This window comes from Diplotaxodon limnothrissa, linkage group LG19 (genome assembly GCF_057381915.1).
Source record: "Diplotaxodon limnothrissa isolate DT_005_m linkage group LG19, D_limnothrissa_male_GT1.1, whole genome shotgun sequence".
NCBI lineage: Eukaryota > Metazoa > Chordata > Actinopteri > Cichliformes > Cichlidae > Diplotaxodon > Diplotaxodon limnothrissa.
In genome coordinates, this window is record NC_140614.1 from 4,393,703 (window position 1) to 4,411,969 (window position 18,267).

Sequence of the window (18,267 nt, forward strand, 5' to 3'; positions counted from 1 at the left end):
ATATGCATTTTTTTTTTCTCTGCCCGTTCTGTTGGTTTTTGTCTTTTGCCCTTCTCCCCCGTCCCTCTTCTCAGCTGTTTCTCTTTCCCTCTTTCTTTCTCCCCTTCTTTCCCCCAGTCAAGTCTGTCCCGTATTCAGTAAGTGAAAATAAAATAAACAATAAAAGGTGAATCAAATGGACCATTACGGCAAGGCTGGGATGGTCAGTTTGGTAAAGTAAATCCGTTGGGCATCTTTCTTTGCCTTTAGACAACAATTCTGATGGCAAAAGAGCCAAACGGGACAGGCCAAAAAAAAAAAAAAAAGATTGCAGCAGTAGTTGATGTGAGTCGGTTTTCTTCTCCAACTACAGAGAGTTTTGGGCTGGTGATGAATCAGCTGGTGTCTGATGTGTCAGGTCAGGACAACCTGAATCAGACATGTTCAGAGCTTTCTCTGCTGCCTCCCCTCTGTCATTGTGACGACCTACCACTGGCTGGCCCTGCCCTCCATGACACTGACCACAGATACATCGAAGAACAGGTGAGCTTCAGCCCAGCTCTTAACAGTGATGGCTCAAAGGGGGAGAAACTTGACAAGTCTGAGGATTAGAATCAGAAAGACTGCTTTATTTTTATGTTGCAGCTCCACAGTAGCAGTGTGGGAGGAGGATCATTGGACAATGACCCCTTCAGTCTGTGTGAGAGGGGCTACGAAGCTCCCGCTCCTCTTCCATCCCCTGTCGCTCTGGCTACCACTTCCATCCATCTCTTTGGAGCCGTGTTCCCTCACATAATCTCTGCTCAGAGGTAAGCGACCTCTGACAGCCTAACCAGCACAGACTGACACGAGAAGGACATTGTGTATTTATTTAGCTGTTCATTTGCATACTTAATGTTGTTGTAATAACAAACCACAGCAAAAAAATTTAAGCTGCCTCAATAAAGGCAGCACTTCTGCAAATTTTACAATTCTTATTTATTTTCTTTCTTTATATTTGAAGAAAGTCTTGGCATTATAAGCACCACTACATCAGTGACGAACACATACAGTTATGTCTAAAACTTGCCCCAGGGGGTGAGAGCTATAATAGTTTAACCCTCACAGCTTTCTCTTTGAACATTACAACAAGTTTGTACTCTTTAGAAGGACACGGTCCTAATCTGAGATGCAGGTTTTTGTTCTCAGTTAGGGCTACAGTTTGGTGCAGCTCTGCCAGATAGATAAGCTTTCTAAGCCAAGCTTAGAAAGCTGTGGAATAATGAGTCCTGTGTGTCAGGGTGAAGATACTGGAGCAGTTTGTGGAAACGGTGAACCAGCTAAAGGGTCAACGCCAGCAGACTATCCAGACTCACCTTTGTGCTGCCCTCTGCAGTCTGCTCAAGGTACTGCAACTGCGTAACCCCTGTGTATCTTCCAGAAAACCGGTATTAATGAAAACCCTGATGTTTAAGTGAACAGTTGCCATTATTCTGTTTTTAATCTTTTGTGCTCATCCTTACACTTCATGTGCAATCTTGCATTTGCAAGGCAGTGATGAGATGCACACTAAACTGCACTTTCTATGCTCCGTAATAGTGCACTATACAATACGCATGTGTATTGTATAGTACCCAAGAGATCAGCATACCACTCTCAGGACCAAGATGCATATTGTGTAGTTAGCTGGTTAACTGTGTTTGCTATTACTGTTGATTTTTTTACCGCTCAGTTCTAAAAGGTTGATGGGCAGGTGGCGTGGACACCTAAGTTTGCGAATGTGATAACTCAAGTAGGAAGTCGCCTTGGATTTTTAAATTGATCAATTTAAATTAATACAAGGTACATTTATTAAAAATCTCAGACAAGTTTAAATCTCAGTGCATTCCCCCTTAGGGTCAGAGTACGTTTTTGTAAGAATCCGGTGATTGCGATAACTTGAGAACAAAATGTTTGTTTGTAAAATGCACCACAAGAGACAATAGAACACTGGACCTATTTTTTTACTACTGTCAGAGATGCCTACACCTCCACTGCCCTCCCTCCACTGGACAGGTCAGATCACAACCTTGTACTGCTCATAGCAGCATATAGGCCAGTGGTTCAGCGGACGTCAGTGACTGTAAAAACTGTGAAGAGGTGGTCTCAGGGGGCTAGGGAGACACTTTGTGGGGCTTTGGAAGCCATCAACTGGAATGCCCTGTATGAACCACATGGCAGTGACATTGATCATCTTACAGACTGTGTCTGAGAGTCTGAACAGCAACATAGGAACACCCCAGGTAAGTGTTCTGTCCCCTTTCCTTGTCACCATCTATACGGCCGACTTAAAGTATATTACAGAAACCTGTCTCCTCCAGAAATTCTCTGACGACACAGACATTATTGGAAGTATGGACATGGGATGGGAAGAGGAGTACAGAGGACTGATTGATTGCTTCATGAGGTGGTGGTGTGAGGTGAATCACCTGCAGCTGAATGTGGCCAAAACAAAGGAGCTGGTGGTAGACTTTGGCAGGAACAGATCCCGACCCTGTCTGCATTGGTGGGACTGATGTCGAAATAGTCACATCCTTACAAGTATCTGGGAGTTCAACTGGATCACAAGCTGGAGTGGTCTGCCAACACAGACAGGGTAGAGTGGTATTGAGGCAAAGCTCTCAGGGCCAACCACAGGGGTCACAGCATCTCTTTGTAGAAAATTCAAGAGACTGTAGAGCAGGGGTGTCAAACTCCAGGCCTCGAGGGCCGGTGTCCTGTAGGTTTTAGATATCACCCTGGGTCAACACACCCGAATCAAAGGATTAGTTCATTACCAGACCTCTGGAGAACTTCAAGACATGTTGAGGAGGTAATTTAGCCATTTAAATCAGCTGCGTGGGATCAAGGACGCATCTAAAACCTGCCCTCAAGGCCTGGAGTTTGACACCCGTGCTGGAGAGTGACATTTAGAGAGACAATACTTACTTTACAGACTGTTAGGAGTCTCATTTTTTTAACATCACCAAGATGTCCATTTACCAAAAAAAAAAAAAAAAGTAATTGTGCATCACAAATTTTTTTTTAAGCATAACTTTGCTCCAGTCTCTGAAAAACATAAACCTTTCACAATTCATGACTTTATCACGAAATAACCATAACTAACCTCTCCTCAGCATCAAGGTAGCAATCGGGGCTCTCTGGGGCCTGAGGAGATCCGGCCCCCAGCCTTGTCGCTCCTGTTGGGGGCACTGGAAAGCACCAGTCCTCTGCTACGCTGCCTGGCTGCTGAAGGTCTAGCCCGACTGGTTCAAGTGGTTGGAGATCCAGGGTTCACTGTCTCTATCTCCCTGCTCTGCTTTGATAGGTGGGCAGATGTTAAATCATAGCTTTGTGTACCACTTCTTACACTTGTCTTCATCCCACTGATGAAAATAGTTATAGTAGTCAAAATTCAAGTTTTTTAGTTAGTTGGTTCTTTTAGGAGTTCTTGCCACAGAATGCAGGGGAAAGGCAAAAACGTCCAGGAAACTGATCTGGATCTGTGCTCTCTTTAAAAGAGCAACAGCATAAACAAAGTAGGTCATGATACAAAAATATACTGAAACACACAGAAGTTGCATAATAAGCCAGAAATAGTTCAAAACAAATTTCACATAGCTGTGGCTATGAGTCTGGACCCAAAGATATCACACTGTGTTCAAGACAGGAAACGATGACAGTTGATGTCTGTCGTTTAAAAAAAGAAAACTGCAGCTGTGGGATTTTAGTGTCCCAATTTCACGTTTTTGTTCCTGGACTTCACTGATCTTATTGCATGATTTTCAGTCTTCAATAGTAAATGTTTATCTATGTGCAACACCTCAGTTAATCTCCTGTACGACCCTGTTTAATGTAAATATGTTTTTTGTTTGTTTGGGGTTTTTTTTTTTTTTCAAATTATGCAAGAGCAGAATAGGCCACTAAATGACCACTAACCTGTACCTTACCAAAACCTGTAGTTTTTCTTTCATACTCTAGCATTGGATATTGGCTGTGTTAAATGAATTAAAAGCAGTCCCTGGAGACTAGAACAAATAGAGTTGGACGTTTTTCATGAATATAATGTTGGTTAATATCACAGCTGACTTTGTTGATCGTGTCTGCAGGCTGAAGACTGCTCGAGATGCGGCATCACGCAGTGGCTATGCCCTGGCTCTGGGGGCGCTATACCGCTACACTGGAGGAATCAGCTCACCTCAACACCTGTCCACCTGTCTGGGAGTCCTGTTCACCTTGAGCCAGGACAGCACCTCACCCGAGGTCCAGGTACACGCTTACCCTTACACACTTCTAAATCTATCTGTCTGTATACCAGAATGAGAAAATTGAGAAAAACATTTGATAAATTATTTCATTATGCTTCTGTTCTCCACCAAACCACATTACAGGAACCTTCAAGCTAAATTGCACTATTTCTTTACTGCTTACACTTCTGCAACACTTAAAACCCCAATTCTGAAAAAGTCGGCAGGCTGTGTAAATAAAACCAAGATGCAATGACTTGCAAATCTGATAAACCCATTGTTTTTACAATAGACGTTAGGAAATATCAAATGTTTATTATGAAATAGTAAAATGTCTCATTTTAAACATTTGATTTGTTCTTTATGTTCCTGTAAAGAAAATATTGGTTTATGAGATTGGCAAGTCTTTACTTTGTTTTAAGTGACTTGGAATTAGAGGTACACTTTAAGTGCAGTATCTGGTATAATCTGCAACTTGCTTAGGGACAAGTGGGGGAATATCTGTATGTTTGACTCTATATGTACAAATGTAAAAGATATAAGAACCACGTTTACATCGGAGAATAACAAGCTAAGCTAAAGTCTAAGCTCTAGGTGTGAGCACAAAAGCCCCACCCAACTGTTGCTTAAATCAGGAGAAGGGTTGGCTAATAGGCAACTTGATGTGCATTCCTTCTGCTCTGCAAAGGGTGCTTCGTTTGATTTGTTCAAGTCTCAAGGTATAAAGGATTTAAGGTGAGAAAGTTAAGACTGGACCAGGTTTCTGTTTTGTTTTGGGGGTTTTTTTGGGTTTTTTCCCTTCTTGCTGGTCATACCTTTTGTGTATCTCTGTGTCCAGACCTGGTCTCTCTACAGTCTTTCTCTGGTGGTCGACCTGTCAGGTGGTCTTTATAGAACCCATGCGGAACCATCGTTCACTCTCGTGCTCCGGCTGCTGCTCTCCACTCCACCCACCCACCCTGAGGTGCACTACAGCCTAGGACGCTGCCTGCATTGCCTGATCACCTGTTTGGGCCCAGACCTGCAGGGTATGGAACCCCTTTGTCATACCCAAGGACAGTTTCAAAATTAGAGAATGTTTTAGGGATGTGTAAGTGATTTGTGTTTTTGACTCCAGGTAATGGCGCAGCAGTGTCTGGTCTGCGCTCCAGCTGTCTGGTTGCATGTGGAGTGATGCAAGACAGTCCAGACTGTCTTGTTCAGGCCAGGGCCATTTCCTGTTTGCAACAGCTGCACATGTTCTCACCTCCACACGTCAACCTGACCAGCCTTGTACCTGCACTCTGTGTAAGTACACCTGAGGAGGCATGGCTTTCTATAGCTTTTTCTTTTCTATAAGCTGACTAGAACCGTGTTTCCCAACCTTTTGGAGCCACGCCACATATTTCACATTAGAAAAATCACACGGCACACCACCAAACAAAAAGGTCACAAAAAGCATATTGATCATTTTTCACTATGCACCAGGCATAGCAGAATTGGTTTTGGTTTGTCCCCAGGATACCTTTTTTGCTTTCTTCTGGCCACTACTCATGCTAGGGCCTTCATCTGGGTCAGGATTTTCTCCAGGACCCAGGTCAGATTCTTTTCAAATATTTATCTATTGCTATTACTTGCCGCGTTGTCTCACTCACAGCATGACTGTTTTACTGGCAGTTGGCATTCTATTTAATTATAGCAGGTAGTTGTACTGGTTTCTAGTGGAAGAGAATGTAATTGTTCTGCCTATTACTCACGCTGGTGATTTAGAGTACTAATCAGTTGGAACCAGATAATCTTCCTAGGCGTACCTACTCATTTCTCGCGGCACATAGTGGTTGGGAAACACTGGTCAAGAAACCTTTTTTTGTATTTACAAAAGAAAACAAGGACCAAAAAAGTTGACATTTATCACATTTTCTGGCAAAGAAGGTATATTTTTTAAACCTCACCTTATGATTATTCATTGATATTGTAAACACCAAAGCTTAAAACTCTACTTCTGTAAAGCCTCAGTCACAAATAACTCTTTTTTTTATGTTTGTCACACTAAAATGTTTCAGATCGTCAAAAAATGTAAATATTAGTCAAAAATAACACAAGTCAACATGAAACGCAGATTCTAAATGGTGTTTATTGTTAAGGGGGAAAAAATCCAAATCTACCCTGTGTGAAATAGTGATTTCAAGTTGAAGCACACTTGGGTTTCTCAGCAGGACAATGAAATCAAAACACATCAGCAAGTCCGCCTCTGAATGGCTTAAGGAAAACAAAAAGACAACTTTGGATTGGCCTACTCAAAATCTTGACCTGAATCCAATTGAGATGCTGTGGCATGACTTTAAAAAAGGGGGTTTATGCTCGAAAACCCTCCAGTGGTTCTGCAAAGATGAGTGGCTCTAAATCCCTCCACAGCTCTAGAAGCCAGTTATCACAAAGGCTTGATAGCAGTTTTTGCTGGCTCCAGGGTAGCCCAGCCAGTTATTGGGTTTAGAGGGCAATCAGTTTTTCACTCAGGAACATTAAGGTTAGGATTTTTTTCCACTTAATAATTACACCACTGTATTTCGCATTATCATTTCCTTCTCTTCATCTGCCTCATCCACCACTACTCTCTCCTGCATCATTTCCATCTCCTCCTCTTCCTTCTCGCCTCAAGCCTCATGTCCTGAACTTAAATCAAGACTCTAACATAAGAAAATGTGCATAAACATACTTATTTATTACTACTATATTGTCACAGTTAGTTACTGTCAACAGATAAAACATGCGACCCATCACCAGATAGCTGACAAAGTACTGGGTGTAAAAGTAGCAGCTATTTATAAGCTAACTAGCTAACATTGGGCTCAAATGCTCTAAAAATGACACTTTCCCTATGATAAACAGTTTGATTACATAATTACACCATCAGTGTCGCTGTCATGGGGCGGAAGTGAGGTTTATTTATTTATTTATTAACCTTTATTTAACTAGGAAGATCCCATTGAGATTAAAAACCTCTTTTTCAAGGGATACCTTGAAAAAGAGGTTAATTGAGTCATCGCCACAAATCAGATTGCTTTCACAAATGCAGCTTTACACCCTCCTCCAGAGTAAATAGATGTGAAAACCTGGCATATTGACAGCTGAGGTAAACAGTGGACTGATAGGCTGATGAATGCCAGCCCATTTGAGGTGACTCGGGGTAAAAAGAACAAATAATTGCAAAATATTTGACAAATATTCTGATTTTTTTTCCTGATTTGTCACTAGATGTTTATTATTAAAATATGTTAAAATATGGTGTTTCAGAGAGAGACTTTATCCATGCTCCTAGATGCATGAAGGAGCATTTCTGCAGGTCCTTCCTTCCTGCAGCTGTCAGACTGTACAATCAATATAGCTCCCAACAAACATAGATGTTTACATCAGTGCTGTAACTTGCACTATCTTATCAACCGATTCACACTACAACCTGGGCCTCTTATCTGTATTTAATTTTATTTAATATTAATAACTATACAGAACTCTGTTTTTGGTAACTATTGGCCTTGATGTAAATGTGTAAAAAAAATGTGTATGTGTGCTGTGTACTGTTTGTTTGTATATGTGTTTTTCATTCTGCTGCTGTTACAACCAAATTTCCCCTTGTGGGACAATTAAAGGATTATTCTATTCTGTTCTCTATTCTATTCTATCAGAGAGACTTTATTAATCGCAGAGGGACATTGAGTACAAAAAGGTTTTATACACGGTCATGGCTGTTATAGGGTTGTTGGGTTCAGTTTTGATAAAATGTTGTTAAACATCATCATGCTTCCTGTTTGACAGACACAACTTGTCCAAACTCGACTGGATTCATATTTCATCTCTGCATACTGCATTTCCTGCCATGTTTCTCTGCTGTGTCGAAATTAGAGTTCGTCCAGATTTATAGTGTGTGTTGTTTTTGATCATTCTGTCTTACAGGAGATCTTGTTGGATTATTCCGTATTGGTAGGTTCTTTTTTTTTCCCCCCCAAGGTCCGCAGCTGCTGTCTCTCAGTTTTAGCTTTGTAATCTCTTTTTTTTCTTTTTTTTTTCATTGTGACTTTTCTGTTGCTGTGACCTTGGTCTGGGCGATAAAAATACTCTTCACACAAAGTTCCTTTCACAATAAATATCCTGAGAACTTAGACAGATAGGAAAGATTTTAGATTATTTTTATATTATTTCTTTATTTAAGCACAAAATGATTGCTTTTGTGGCTTTGTTTAATCAGGATCCTGATTAGCAGCTTCAGACTTGGCTGTTCTTCCTTAGCTGACATTTTTGCATCCAGGAAGAACCACAAAATTGATTTTCCACAAACATCACCATCTGCTTAACTGTTAGTGGAAATATCTATACATCAGCTAGGTATTGGAACATATCTTAGGAAGGCGTAGTGAGATTTTTAGACACACCTCAGGCTGTTAACACAGTAGTATAGTAGTTGTATAGTGCCTATTTGTACTACTTTTACAGTTGTATTTTTCAGGGTATGCTAGCTCAGAAATTTGTTATAAATAACAGTTTTAAATGTGATCTCAAAAAAGATGCCCGTATCGCCCAGAGTCACTGTGTCACTGACACTCTGTTTTAACACAGCTCCTCGTCACTTATGAACACACCATTCTGTTGGAATGAATCCTGTCAGCTCAGTTTTCTGTTTTGCAGAATTTTAACCTTTTTCCCTGTTTTACAGTATTAATTAAGTTTTTTTTCTTATTCTTTGAGTGTTTATTCTTAATTTACTATCTACTCTCACTTTGTTTGCTTTTCAGCTAACACATTAACAGCCTCAAGTGCAGTTCTGACAAAAAGTTCCTCCGTTGTTTTTTTATCCCCCACAGTGTTTCCTCTGGAGAAAGTGTTGCTACTATTAGTTTGTAGATTGTTTTTGTTTGTTCATACAACAAAGTTTGATTAAAAGCACAATATTCTATAATTGTAGAATTTTTAATGTGAATATTAAACCCAAAAATATACCGGTTTTGTTTTTTGTGCTGTTAGCCAGACTTTTAAAAACAAAACAAAGTATTCCACTCAAACTCAGTTTTAGGAACTTGTAAACGTTATTATTTGAGAGAATACTGTTCCATATTGATGGGCTGTTTTTAAGGTCCGCAGCTGCGGACCTTGAAGATTTGGTGGAAACAACTCCTGGATGAAACACTGTCTTTAGCAGCATGCTTTCCCCTGATGAAAAAGTACAGTGTCAGGTAGAGTTGTTATGTGTGTGAACTGTGTGTTTGTGTTTCAGGCAAACCTGTGCAGCTCGTTCCTATGTTTGCGCCGGGCCGTGGTGGCGTGTTTGCGCCAGCTTGTCCAGCGGGAAGCGCTGGAGGTCTCTGAGCATGCCATTGCTCTGGTCAAAGAGCTCCCAAGACGAGACAACACGCAACTTGGTGAGAAGAAACAGACATTTTATGGAAACTATGATGATTATCAGCCTTCTTTTTTAACAGGACTGCATTTTTCAGTTTGTTAGTGTTAGCAGTCCATTTTTTTTTGTTTGGATTGATAATAAATGAACTTTATTCTCTGGCCCTTCAGCTCACTGTTGTTGTCTGACTTCTGTTGATCTCACGTTTTTATTGATGTGTGTTTCATTGCTTGTGAAGCTCTCTTTGTGCAGTGAAATTTGCTTGATTTTGTTTTATCATTAAATTTCACTTACACACAGTTACTTGCTTCTGTTTGTAGCATATGAGCAGTTTATTGCAGCGCACCTCTCTTCTACATCTTTGCTCACCTAATCCTTTCGATCTGTCTGAGCAGATGTCACTATAAAAGAGGTCGGTCTCGAAGGTGCTCTGTTCATTCTGCTGGACCAGGAGTCAGACTTCAGTCTGAGGAAGGACATTCAAGAGACTCTGGTTCATATGATGGCAGCGAGTGCCACCAGCAGCAAACTGGCCCACTGGCTGAAGCTCTGCAAAGATGTCCTGTCTGCAACTACAGGTGGGCTCAGGAGGTTGGCAGCCTGTAGCTGTTTCTTTGAGTACCCAAAAGCTCAAGTTTACATTTCTGTTTTCAGACTAAAAGTTAAAGGGCTTAAATTATATAAAGAATAAGATATTTTTTTAAAGGACAGAATTTTATTTTATGGAATCTGGGTTCTGTCAGAAAAAAGGAGGGAGGGGTCAGCTGAAAAAGAAATATTTCATTGATGATTGCTTTGAATGTGTAGAATGGAAAAAAGCTGGCAGTTTGTTTGAAAACTACTGAGGATTAAGATAATACCTGGTGATTATGAGTTAATGGGTCACTGATAGCGTCTGTGACGTTAAAAATCTGTGTTAAAGATGGTCGTGCCCCATTGGAGTCGAAACAGGAGGATGAAGACGCAGACCCTGGCAAAGATGATGACTCCTCTGCCTTCAGAGCCCGGTCTGAGTCTGGTGGCCCATTCACAGCGCTGCGCTCAGCCACACGTTGTTTCGCCATGGAGTGTGTGTGTCGCATCATAGCACAGTGCGAGACTGCCGACCCAGCTCACTTTGACATGCCTCTTGCTCAGGAACGACGCCTGCATGACTCCACTGGTAAGACCTCACAGGGATTTGCTCGGTTTATGTTTCTGGATGTCTCAGACATCGTTGATCTCTCACCCGTTTCTCTCAGATTTCCTGGTCCTCCATCTTGGCGACCTGGTACGCATGGCGTTTATGGCATCAACAGATCACAGTGATGAGCTGCGACTAGCAGGGCTCCAAACACTCCTGGTTATCATCAGACAGTTCTCAGCCATTCCAGAACCAGAGTTTCCTGGTCATGTGATCCTGGAGCAGTACCAGGCTAATGTAAGGATCAGTAACTCATCTGAACTGTTGATTTTAGTTGCCATCAACAGCAAGTTACTAAAAGAAGAGGTGACATTACACAGGGGTAAACGGGCTCCTGAAAATCCTGACTTTTTTTCTATTTGAAAAGATGCTACAGAATCTGCTGTGTCAGAGTCCTGTAGTATTTTAATTTGTATGTGTTTGCAGGTTGGAGCTGCTCTCAGACCCGCCTTCACCGCTGATGCTCCTCCTGACATTACTGCCAAAGCCTGCCAGGTGAACAGTTGTCAGTAATCATTTTCATAATCCTCACTGCTGCGCTGCTCGGGTCATTCTGTCTGCCCTGCAGGTCGTCAGCTAATGAACAGAGATGTAAAGTGTTACCTTTAATGCTGCCTTTTCCTCTACAGGTGTGTAGTGCATGGATCGCTAGTGGTGTAGTCAGTGACCTCCGTGACCTGCGACGTGTCCACCAGCTCCTTGTCTCCTCATTGGCTAAGGTCCAGAGTGGAAGGGAAGCGTCAAGCCAGCTGTACAATGAGGCTGCTGCTGCCATGGAGACACTGGCTGTTCTCAAAGCCTGGGCTGAGGTGAGTATTTACCCTTTTTAGTCGTTCGTTTTTGAATCTTCTCGTCATCTTACATCATTATTGAAATGTTTTATTGCAGAAAAAAATACTTCTCTTTTTGTTTTGCTTTTTTCTGCAGCAATAGTAGCGCAAAGACTTGAATCCAAACGTCCATTCGTGTGTCTAAAATATTCTTGATGATACAGCTCGGGATAATGTTTCGAATAGCACTTACCTCAATACTCTCCTGATAACAACTTGTTGCGTGTTAGGCAGAATGACTTGATAGTGTTTTTAATAACAGCCCTAAGCACCAAATGTCTCCAACATCTTGTTTTTGGCAAGATATTATCTAGATAATGAGTATTGTGTATCAATCGTAAATATTTCTGCAGAAAATAAATTAAATTATTGCTGCAATTTTCTGTGGTTTTCTTCATTTCTGTCAGGTTTACATTGTAGCTGTTCAGAGGAGCAAACAAAAAGAAAGCTCTCATAGACCAGCTGACCCATCGGTCTCCTCTCTGGCCAGTGACAGCTCAGGCTCTGAGTCAGGAGGGGCGGGCCTTCTGAAGTTGGTCCAATCAGAGCTATCGACACTGAGCCGTCTATGGCTGGCAGCACTACAGGACTATGCACTACTGACCCTCCCACAGGAGTACTCATCACAGCTACCTGCAACAGGTGGGATATAAACTTGTTTTGATTTCTTTTTTTCATATAGGGCCAGGTATAGATAGCTTTTCTCCCCTAATAAAGTAATCCGGACCACAGCTGTGATTAGATAATTTTATTTTGAGAGATATGGTGTTTCTTTATTTTTTTCCTCTCCCTCTTTCTCATGCAGGAGGTTCCTTCTACACAGCAGAGACTGTCAGCCAAGCAAGACGTCATTACACATCGTCCTGGGCTCCCATCCTCCATGCCACCTCCCTCTGGCTCCACAGCACAGGTTAGTATTCCTCCTTCTCACTCTTAATACCGCTGTTCTTTCATTGCAATAAGCAGATACATGTAAAAGTATCTGTTACTTTACGTGTGTGTGCAGGTTTCGTGATGTCAGATGAAGCGCCTGCTAACCTATCTAGACCAGCAACACCTACCTCCATGGGAAACAGAAGCTCTGTGGGTGGAGCAAAGAGTCCGGAAGACATTAATACTGACAGATTGCACCTCATACTTGGTAACAAACTGGTTATAACTGCTGAGTAAAATGTGTTTATGTATTAAATTCTGTCCTATTGTATTGACTTTGATTGATTGATTGATTGATTGATTGATTGATTGACTGGTCATTTATTTCAACATGCGAACAATATACAAGTACATTTAGAAAAGAAATAAGAGAGAAAAAAAATACTATACAAATTACATACAAAAAAACATTCTGATTAATTTACATGTTGAAAGGGAGTGGGAAGAAGTATACACTTATTTAATCCCACCCCTTTGCCATAAATTATCAGTGAATATTTAGTCAGCTTCCTTACTGATATAATTTGTAATAAAAATAGTGAACAGATTTCTGATATACTATATACTATAATATCACATCATGAATTTTTTGTTTGTTTGTTTTTAAATAGAGACATTCACTTAATTTAAATATTTTCCTTTTCTTTATAGATCGAGAAGATCATATTTTTATAACTCTTTTTGAACAGTTTTATGTTTGGACATTGCTTTAATTCCATATTCAGACTGTTCCATAGTTTCACTCCTATCATGTTGGTCTCGCATTCAGGGATCAGTGTGGAGTTTCTCTGTTCTCCACATTCAGAGGACCAGATGGAGACCATCACCTCCTGTCTGAGAGCTCTGCAGGTGCTGCTGGAAGTTTCGTGGCCCCGAGCAAAGATTGGAAATGACCAGGTGAGGCACAGCTTTTACTAGTTTTCACAGTAAACACGATTTGAAACATTAGCCTTTCGACACTAGAATCCAAACTAAATTGTACAGGTTTGAATTTGACTGGCAATTCTATATGTGCGGTATTTATTTCCCAGTGAATAATGACGTGAAGTTATGACTCTTCTGTACAGTTAAATGCAATATAGGGTAGTGTAAATAATAGTTGTTGTTTTGTTTTTTTTAGCTGGCACAACAAAAACCTAAAACCTCAATTAATATTAATGGCTGTCATCTCTCTCTGTGTTGCATGGTTTACTGCTTCACTCTGCATGCGCTCACCTAGAAAGGGTCATTCAAAGCTCATTTAACTCCTAATAATAAACTGCATTGGTCGAGTGCTGACTTTCTTTGTCTGTTTAGGCTCTGAGCGTGGAGCTACTCAGCGTCCTCCACAGACTCATGGTGACCAGAGAGTCTGTATCAGTTCAGCTCGCTGTGTTGGATTTATTGCAGCGAATTGTAGCTGCTGCTCATGAGCACATCAGGGAGAAACGCCACAGTGCTGAAGGTAAACACAAAATTTCCTTAGGGATTAATAAAGTATTCTGATTCTAAAAAGATTATTCTGCTTCTTCTTTTTGAAACCTCACGTGGTATCTCAGTACGGGAAGCGCTTTCTGGTGTGACTAACCACACCGACTCTACTACTACCACATCTATGTAAGTTAGATCAGTTACTTCAAGGACACAGGGTCCCCTGACTACTTTTAAATAGTCTGTCTCGCACATATAAATTACATGGAACTGACACCAGCACCAGTCTCTAATTTTGATTGCTCTTTACTGGCCCAGCAGGCACTGGATGGTAGAGCTAGCTTGTCTGCTCCACAGCCAGCCAAAGTCACTGTCTTTGCACAGGGGAGATATATCACTCTGTTTTCTCTTTAAAATAAGCGATGCCCTCCTTGGGATGTGGAAGAAACACACAGAGAATGCCTGGTCTTGTTCAGGGGCTGTTATAAAGGGGATCAGGGGATCCCGTGTCCTTGAAATGATTGGTCTGTCTTAGTAAGCTTGACCACTTAGTAGTGGTCAAGCCAGAAAGTGCTTCCAATAGTGAGATACCTCACTCGTTTATGTATCATTTCTTTTGTGTTCAATAAATCCTCTTAGAGGAGTAAAACCAGCTTCTCAACCAAGGGAAGCAATAAACCATTTTTACAACCAGACGGCAAAAATTCCTTTCTGATCTCAACAAAATCGTAACGCAAGCTTCACTTTTTATCTTTTTCTGGAACTTCCAGCTACATTGAATCTTTCTCATCAGGTCTCAACAGTTCTAATAATTGTAATCTGTAATTTTTAGATCCAGTTTGTATATGTCTGAACCTATCTAGATTGTTGCCAAACAGAATAATTTAAATGCTCCTTTCATACTATTTAACTTTAATGTTTCTTAGTGGATGATGGCGCAGCAGAGAAGGAAACACTTCCAGAGTTTGGGGAGGGGCGAGACACTGGTGGTTTGGTTCCTGGTCACTCACTGGTTTTTGGTGCTCTGGAGCTCTGCCTCTGTGTACTGGTCCGGAAAATCCCACAGCTGAGCCCCAAACTGGCTGGAACTAGTCCAATTGGTAAGGAGATGGATGGGAACAGGGAGGGCTGCTGCAGAGAGGGAGAAGAAATAAATAAATGGAAGGACTCAAGGGAACTTCATTTCAGATACTCTCTGTCAGTGGTGTATGATTGGCTAGACAAGCACAAGACAAAGATTTTTGTAGCTACTGTCAAAAACAAATTTTTTTTAAAAAAATTCCAAAATAGCATTCCTTCATTCTTGCAGATAAAAGCGTCTGCACATATAAACCTATCAGTATTTTTGGGGTGTGCATTTAGGTCCTGGAGGCTCAGCGTGGACTCTGACAGACAGCGACTGTCGTCTGGTAGCATCAGCTCTTTGTGTGCTTTCTGAGCTGCCGTCCATCTGCTCTCCTGAAGGTGAGAGCATGAATCACCCATTTTCTCATGCTAACACAACAATAAAGGGACTGGCATGGTTGTATTAGAGCCCTTGAGTTTTAGCTACTTACTACTGAAGGGCTCTGGGCTGTGTGTTGGTTTTTTGGAGGAGAGCACATCTGCATAGGTTGCATACCCATAATCCTTCAGTTTGTCTAGCCAAATATCTATGCAAATGGACACACATGCGATGCATCTCCTTTTATTGGTCTGTTGTTGGTTTGATGGCTGTCTGTCCTCTTTGTAGGCAGTGTGTCCATTCTCCCCACTGTCCTCTACTTGCTGCTGGGAGTCCTGAGAGAGTTGGTCCACCAGCCCAGCGCGCAAACAGGTTAAGACAAATAATTTAGACTGTAATGTCCATAAATAATTTATGTTATTAATGTGGCTAAGGTGGGTGTTATACTAACTGTGAAGTAACAAAGTAAAAACGTCTATACCAAGAGCATTTTATACACATAAAGTAAATAATTAAACTGACATTGTCACATAAAAGTGACATAAATACATAAAAGTGACATTTACCAAAAACAAAACTAAAAGAGTCAGGATTAATCGGGTGGACGTTAACAGCATCTCATTCAGTTTTTAAATAAGCACATCTTCTCTCCTTCAAAGCCAAACCGTCAGAGCTGAAAATAACAAATTGTGTTTCTGCAAGTTTAGAAATGGACTTCAGTAAAATGTATAAGTATTTTGTCCACTCAGTGATCATGTTTGATATCAATGATGATGTTAAACTTGCTTACAGGTGCTTCAGCAGTTGAATCGGCAGGTGGGGCTTGTCTGAGTGTGGTCATCCAGGCGGCTATTCAGGCTCTGAAGTCCGTCTTGACTTCACCCATGAGCCGACAAGAGAAATGTCGAGGATCCTGGAACCTGCTGCTGCAATCAGCTCTAAATACACTTCTAACATTTTGGGACAGTGGTACGTACAGTGTGAATGTAACTTACAAACGTGCAGCTCTCTGTAGTTTTAGCAAGTGCTTCTAAAAAATCTTCAATTTGCCACCCATATACCTACAGGCACTATGCAATAAAGCTGTAAGGTATTTCTGTGCTAATAATAAAGTCCTCATTAGCAGTACTCCCTATGGCCAGAGAGGTGATGGAGAGAACTGTAGACTCCACACTGACTGATTAAAAATTACAGCCACTGGCAGAAAAATGCTAAACTACCAAACACTGAAGAGAATGCCTGAAATTGTTTCTTTGTGTAATTTCAGGGCCTTCCAGCTGTGTTGTAGACAAGGTCAGCCTCCTCACCGCTCTGACCGTCTTCCTGCTATCTGCTGGTCCTGATGTCTGTACCATTGAGCCTCTGCACAAGCTCTGTCTGCAGCGCTTCACCACCAGCATAGACTCCAAAGACCCTCTGGTAATATCTGATAGTTAGGCTATATTCTGACCATGACCTCTCTTAGAAGATGGACATTCTAAAAGCCAGAGAGTGTCTGCAAGACCTCAGGTAGTATAGAGGTCTATATAAAAACAGCCCTCGGCGCCTTTGCTGTTAACCTTAGTAAACACTTTCCTGTTGACTTTGTGAGCTCAGTCACTAATTTCAAGTTTTACTGAATACACCGTGAAGTTAATTCGGGTCTGTTTCAGACTCGGAGAGTAGCATAAAGTAGGGTTTGCTCATTTACTAACAACTTGTGACAGAGAAATCATTATGAACTGAGCATGCAGCATTCTGCAGTTTCAGTCATTTCAACCTTGTGTTTTGACAATCAGTGCTTTTTGTTTGTTTTCTTTAAAAGGAACAATGTATACAGTGTGGCAATGACCATCTTTCATATACAGTTTGTGCCTCAAAGTGTTTTTCTGCCACATATTTCTGTTGCCATTAACTAGACCAGTGGTAAATGGTAAATGGCCTGTATTTATATAGCGCTTTACTAGTCCCTAAGGACCCCAAAGCGCTTTACACATCCAGTCATCCACCCATTCACACACACATTCACACACAGGTGATGGCAGCTACATTGTAGCCACAGCCACCCTGGGGCACACTGACAGAGGCGAGGCTGCCGGACACTGGCGCCACCGGGCCCTCTGACCACCACCAGTAGGAAACGTGAAGTGTCTTGCCCAAGGACACAACGACCGAGACTGTCGGAGCCGGGGGTCGAACCGGCAACCTTCCAATTACAATTCGAGCTGCCAACTCTTGAGCTACGATCGCCCCAGTGGTGTCAAACACAAGGCCCGGGGACCACAATTGGCCCAGCAAAAACTCCATCCAGTCCACTGGACAGCGTTGAAAAATGTGGGGCATAAATTTCAAACTTTTAACTGTAATTTCATTTAATATGTTTCACAGTTTTTGCTCCTTATAATTTCCCAACTCTCCCAAATCCAGTTTCACACGGCACCGAAGGAATTAAGGGTTAGATAAAGAATTAAGCAGCAGAAAGGTTTCACAATTAAATGTAGACTTTTTTTGTTTGTTTGTTTTGTTTTTGTTTTTAAAGTGGGTCCACATTAAAACAGGACATTTTCTGCAAGTTAACAAAACTGTGTTTCGTGATTAGAGGACATTTAGGGAAATGAGCTACCAAAGTTTTACACCTTGTGCTTAAATTTTATGACATCAAAGAGTTGTCCCTACAGATTTTTCATTCACTATAGTGGCATTCCTTTATCATGTAATAAAACTCTTATATTAGAATATCTCAGGGATTAAATATGTAGGAAAACGTCTTTACAGCGAGATAAAATAGTTTCACTGGTCCGGCCCTCTTCAAGTCAATGTGGGCCCACAATGTAAAAGAGTTTGACATCCTTAATCTAGACAGTTTGGGGTACGCCATATTCTTCCAGACCAGTAAA

General features: G+C 41.3%; 1 protein-coding gene across 1 annotated transcript in view; it reads left to right on the top strand.

The window, feature by feature from the left end:
* The window catches only part of heatr5a (HEAT repeat containing 5a), a 52,532-nt gene that overhangs the window by 30,478 nt on the left and 3,787 nt on the right, over positions 1-18,267 (top strand). The window contains exons 15-38 of the mRNA XM_085342576.1: positions 353-522; positions 625-788; positions 1,259-1,364; positions 3,114-3,304; positions 4,086-4,245; positions 5,062-5,251; positions 5,341-5,510; positions 8,154-8,180; positions 9,469-9,613; positions 9,987-10,169; positions 10,514-10,753; positions 10,833-11,011; positions 11,201-11,269; positions 11,404-11,583; positions 12,012-12,246; positions 12,410-12,514; positions 12,611-12,745; positions 13,307-13,434; positions 13,834-13,981; positions 14,874-15,047; positions 15,310-15,411; positions 15,680-15,763; positions 16,184-16,360; positions 16,659-16,810. Of these exons, the coding sequence (XP_085198702.1) occupies positions 353-522; positions 625-788; positions 1,259-1,364; positions 3,114-3,304; positions 4,086-4,245; positions 5,062-5,251; positions 5,341-5,510; positions 8,154-8,180; positions 9,469-9,613; positions 9,987-10,169; positions 10,514-10,753; positions 10,833-11,011; positions 11,201-11,269; positions 11,404-11,583; positions 12,012-12,246; positions 12,410-12,514; positions 12,611-12,745; positions 13,307-13,434; positions 13,834-13,981; positions 14,874-15,047; positions 15,310-15,411; positions 15,680-15,763; positions 16,184-16,360; positions 16,659-16,810 (3,614 nt within the window). The remainder of the gene's footprint in view (positions 1-352; positions 523-624; positions 789-1,258; positions 1,365-3,113; positions 3,305-4,085; positions 4,246-5,061; positions 5,252-5,340; positions 5,511-8,153; positions 8,181-9,468; positions 9,614-9,986; positions 10,170-10,513; positions 10,754-10,832; positions 11,012-11,200; positions 11,270-11,403; positions 11,584-12,011; positions 12,247-12,409; positions 12,515-12,610; positions 12,746-13,306; positions 13,435-13,833; positions 13,982-14,873; positions 15,048-15,309; positions 15,412-15,679; positions 15,764-16,183; positions 16,361-16,658; positions 16,811-18,267) is intronic.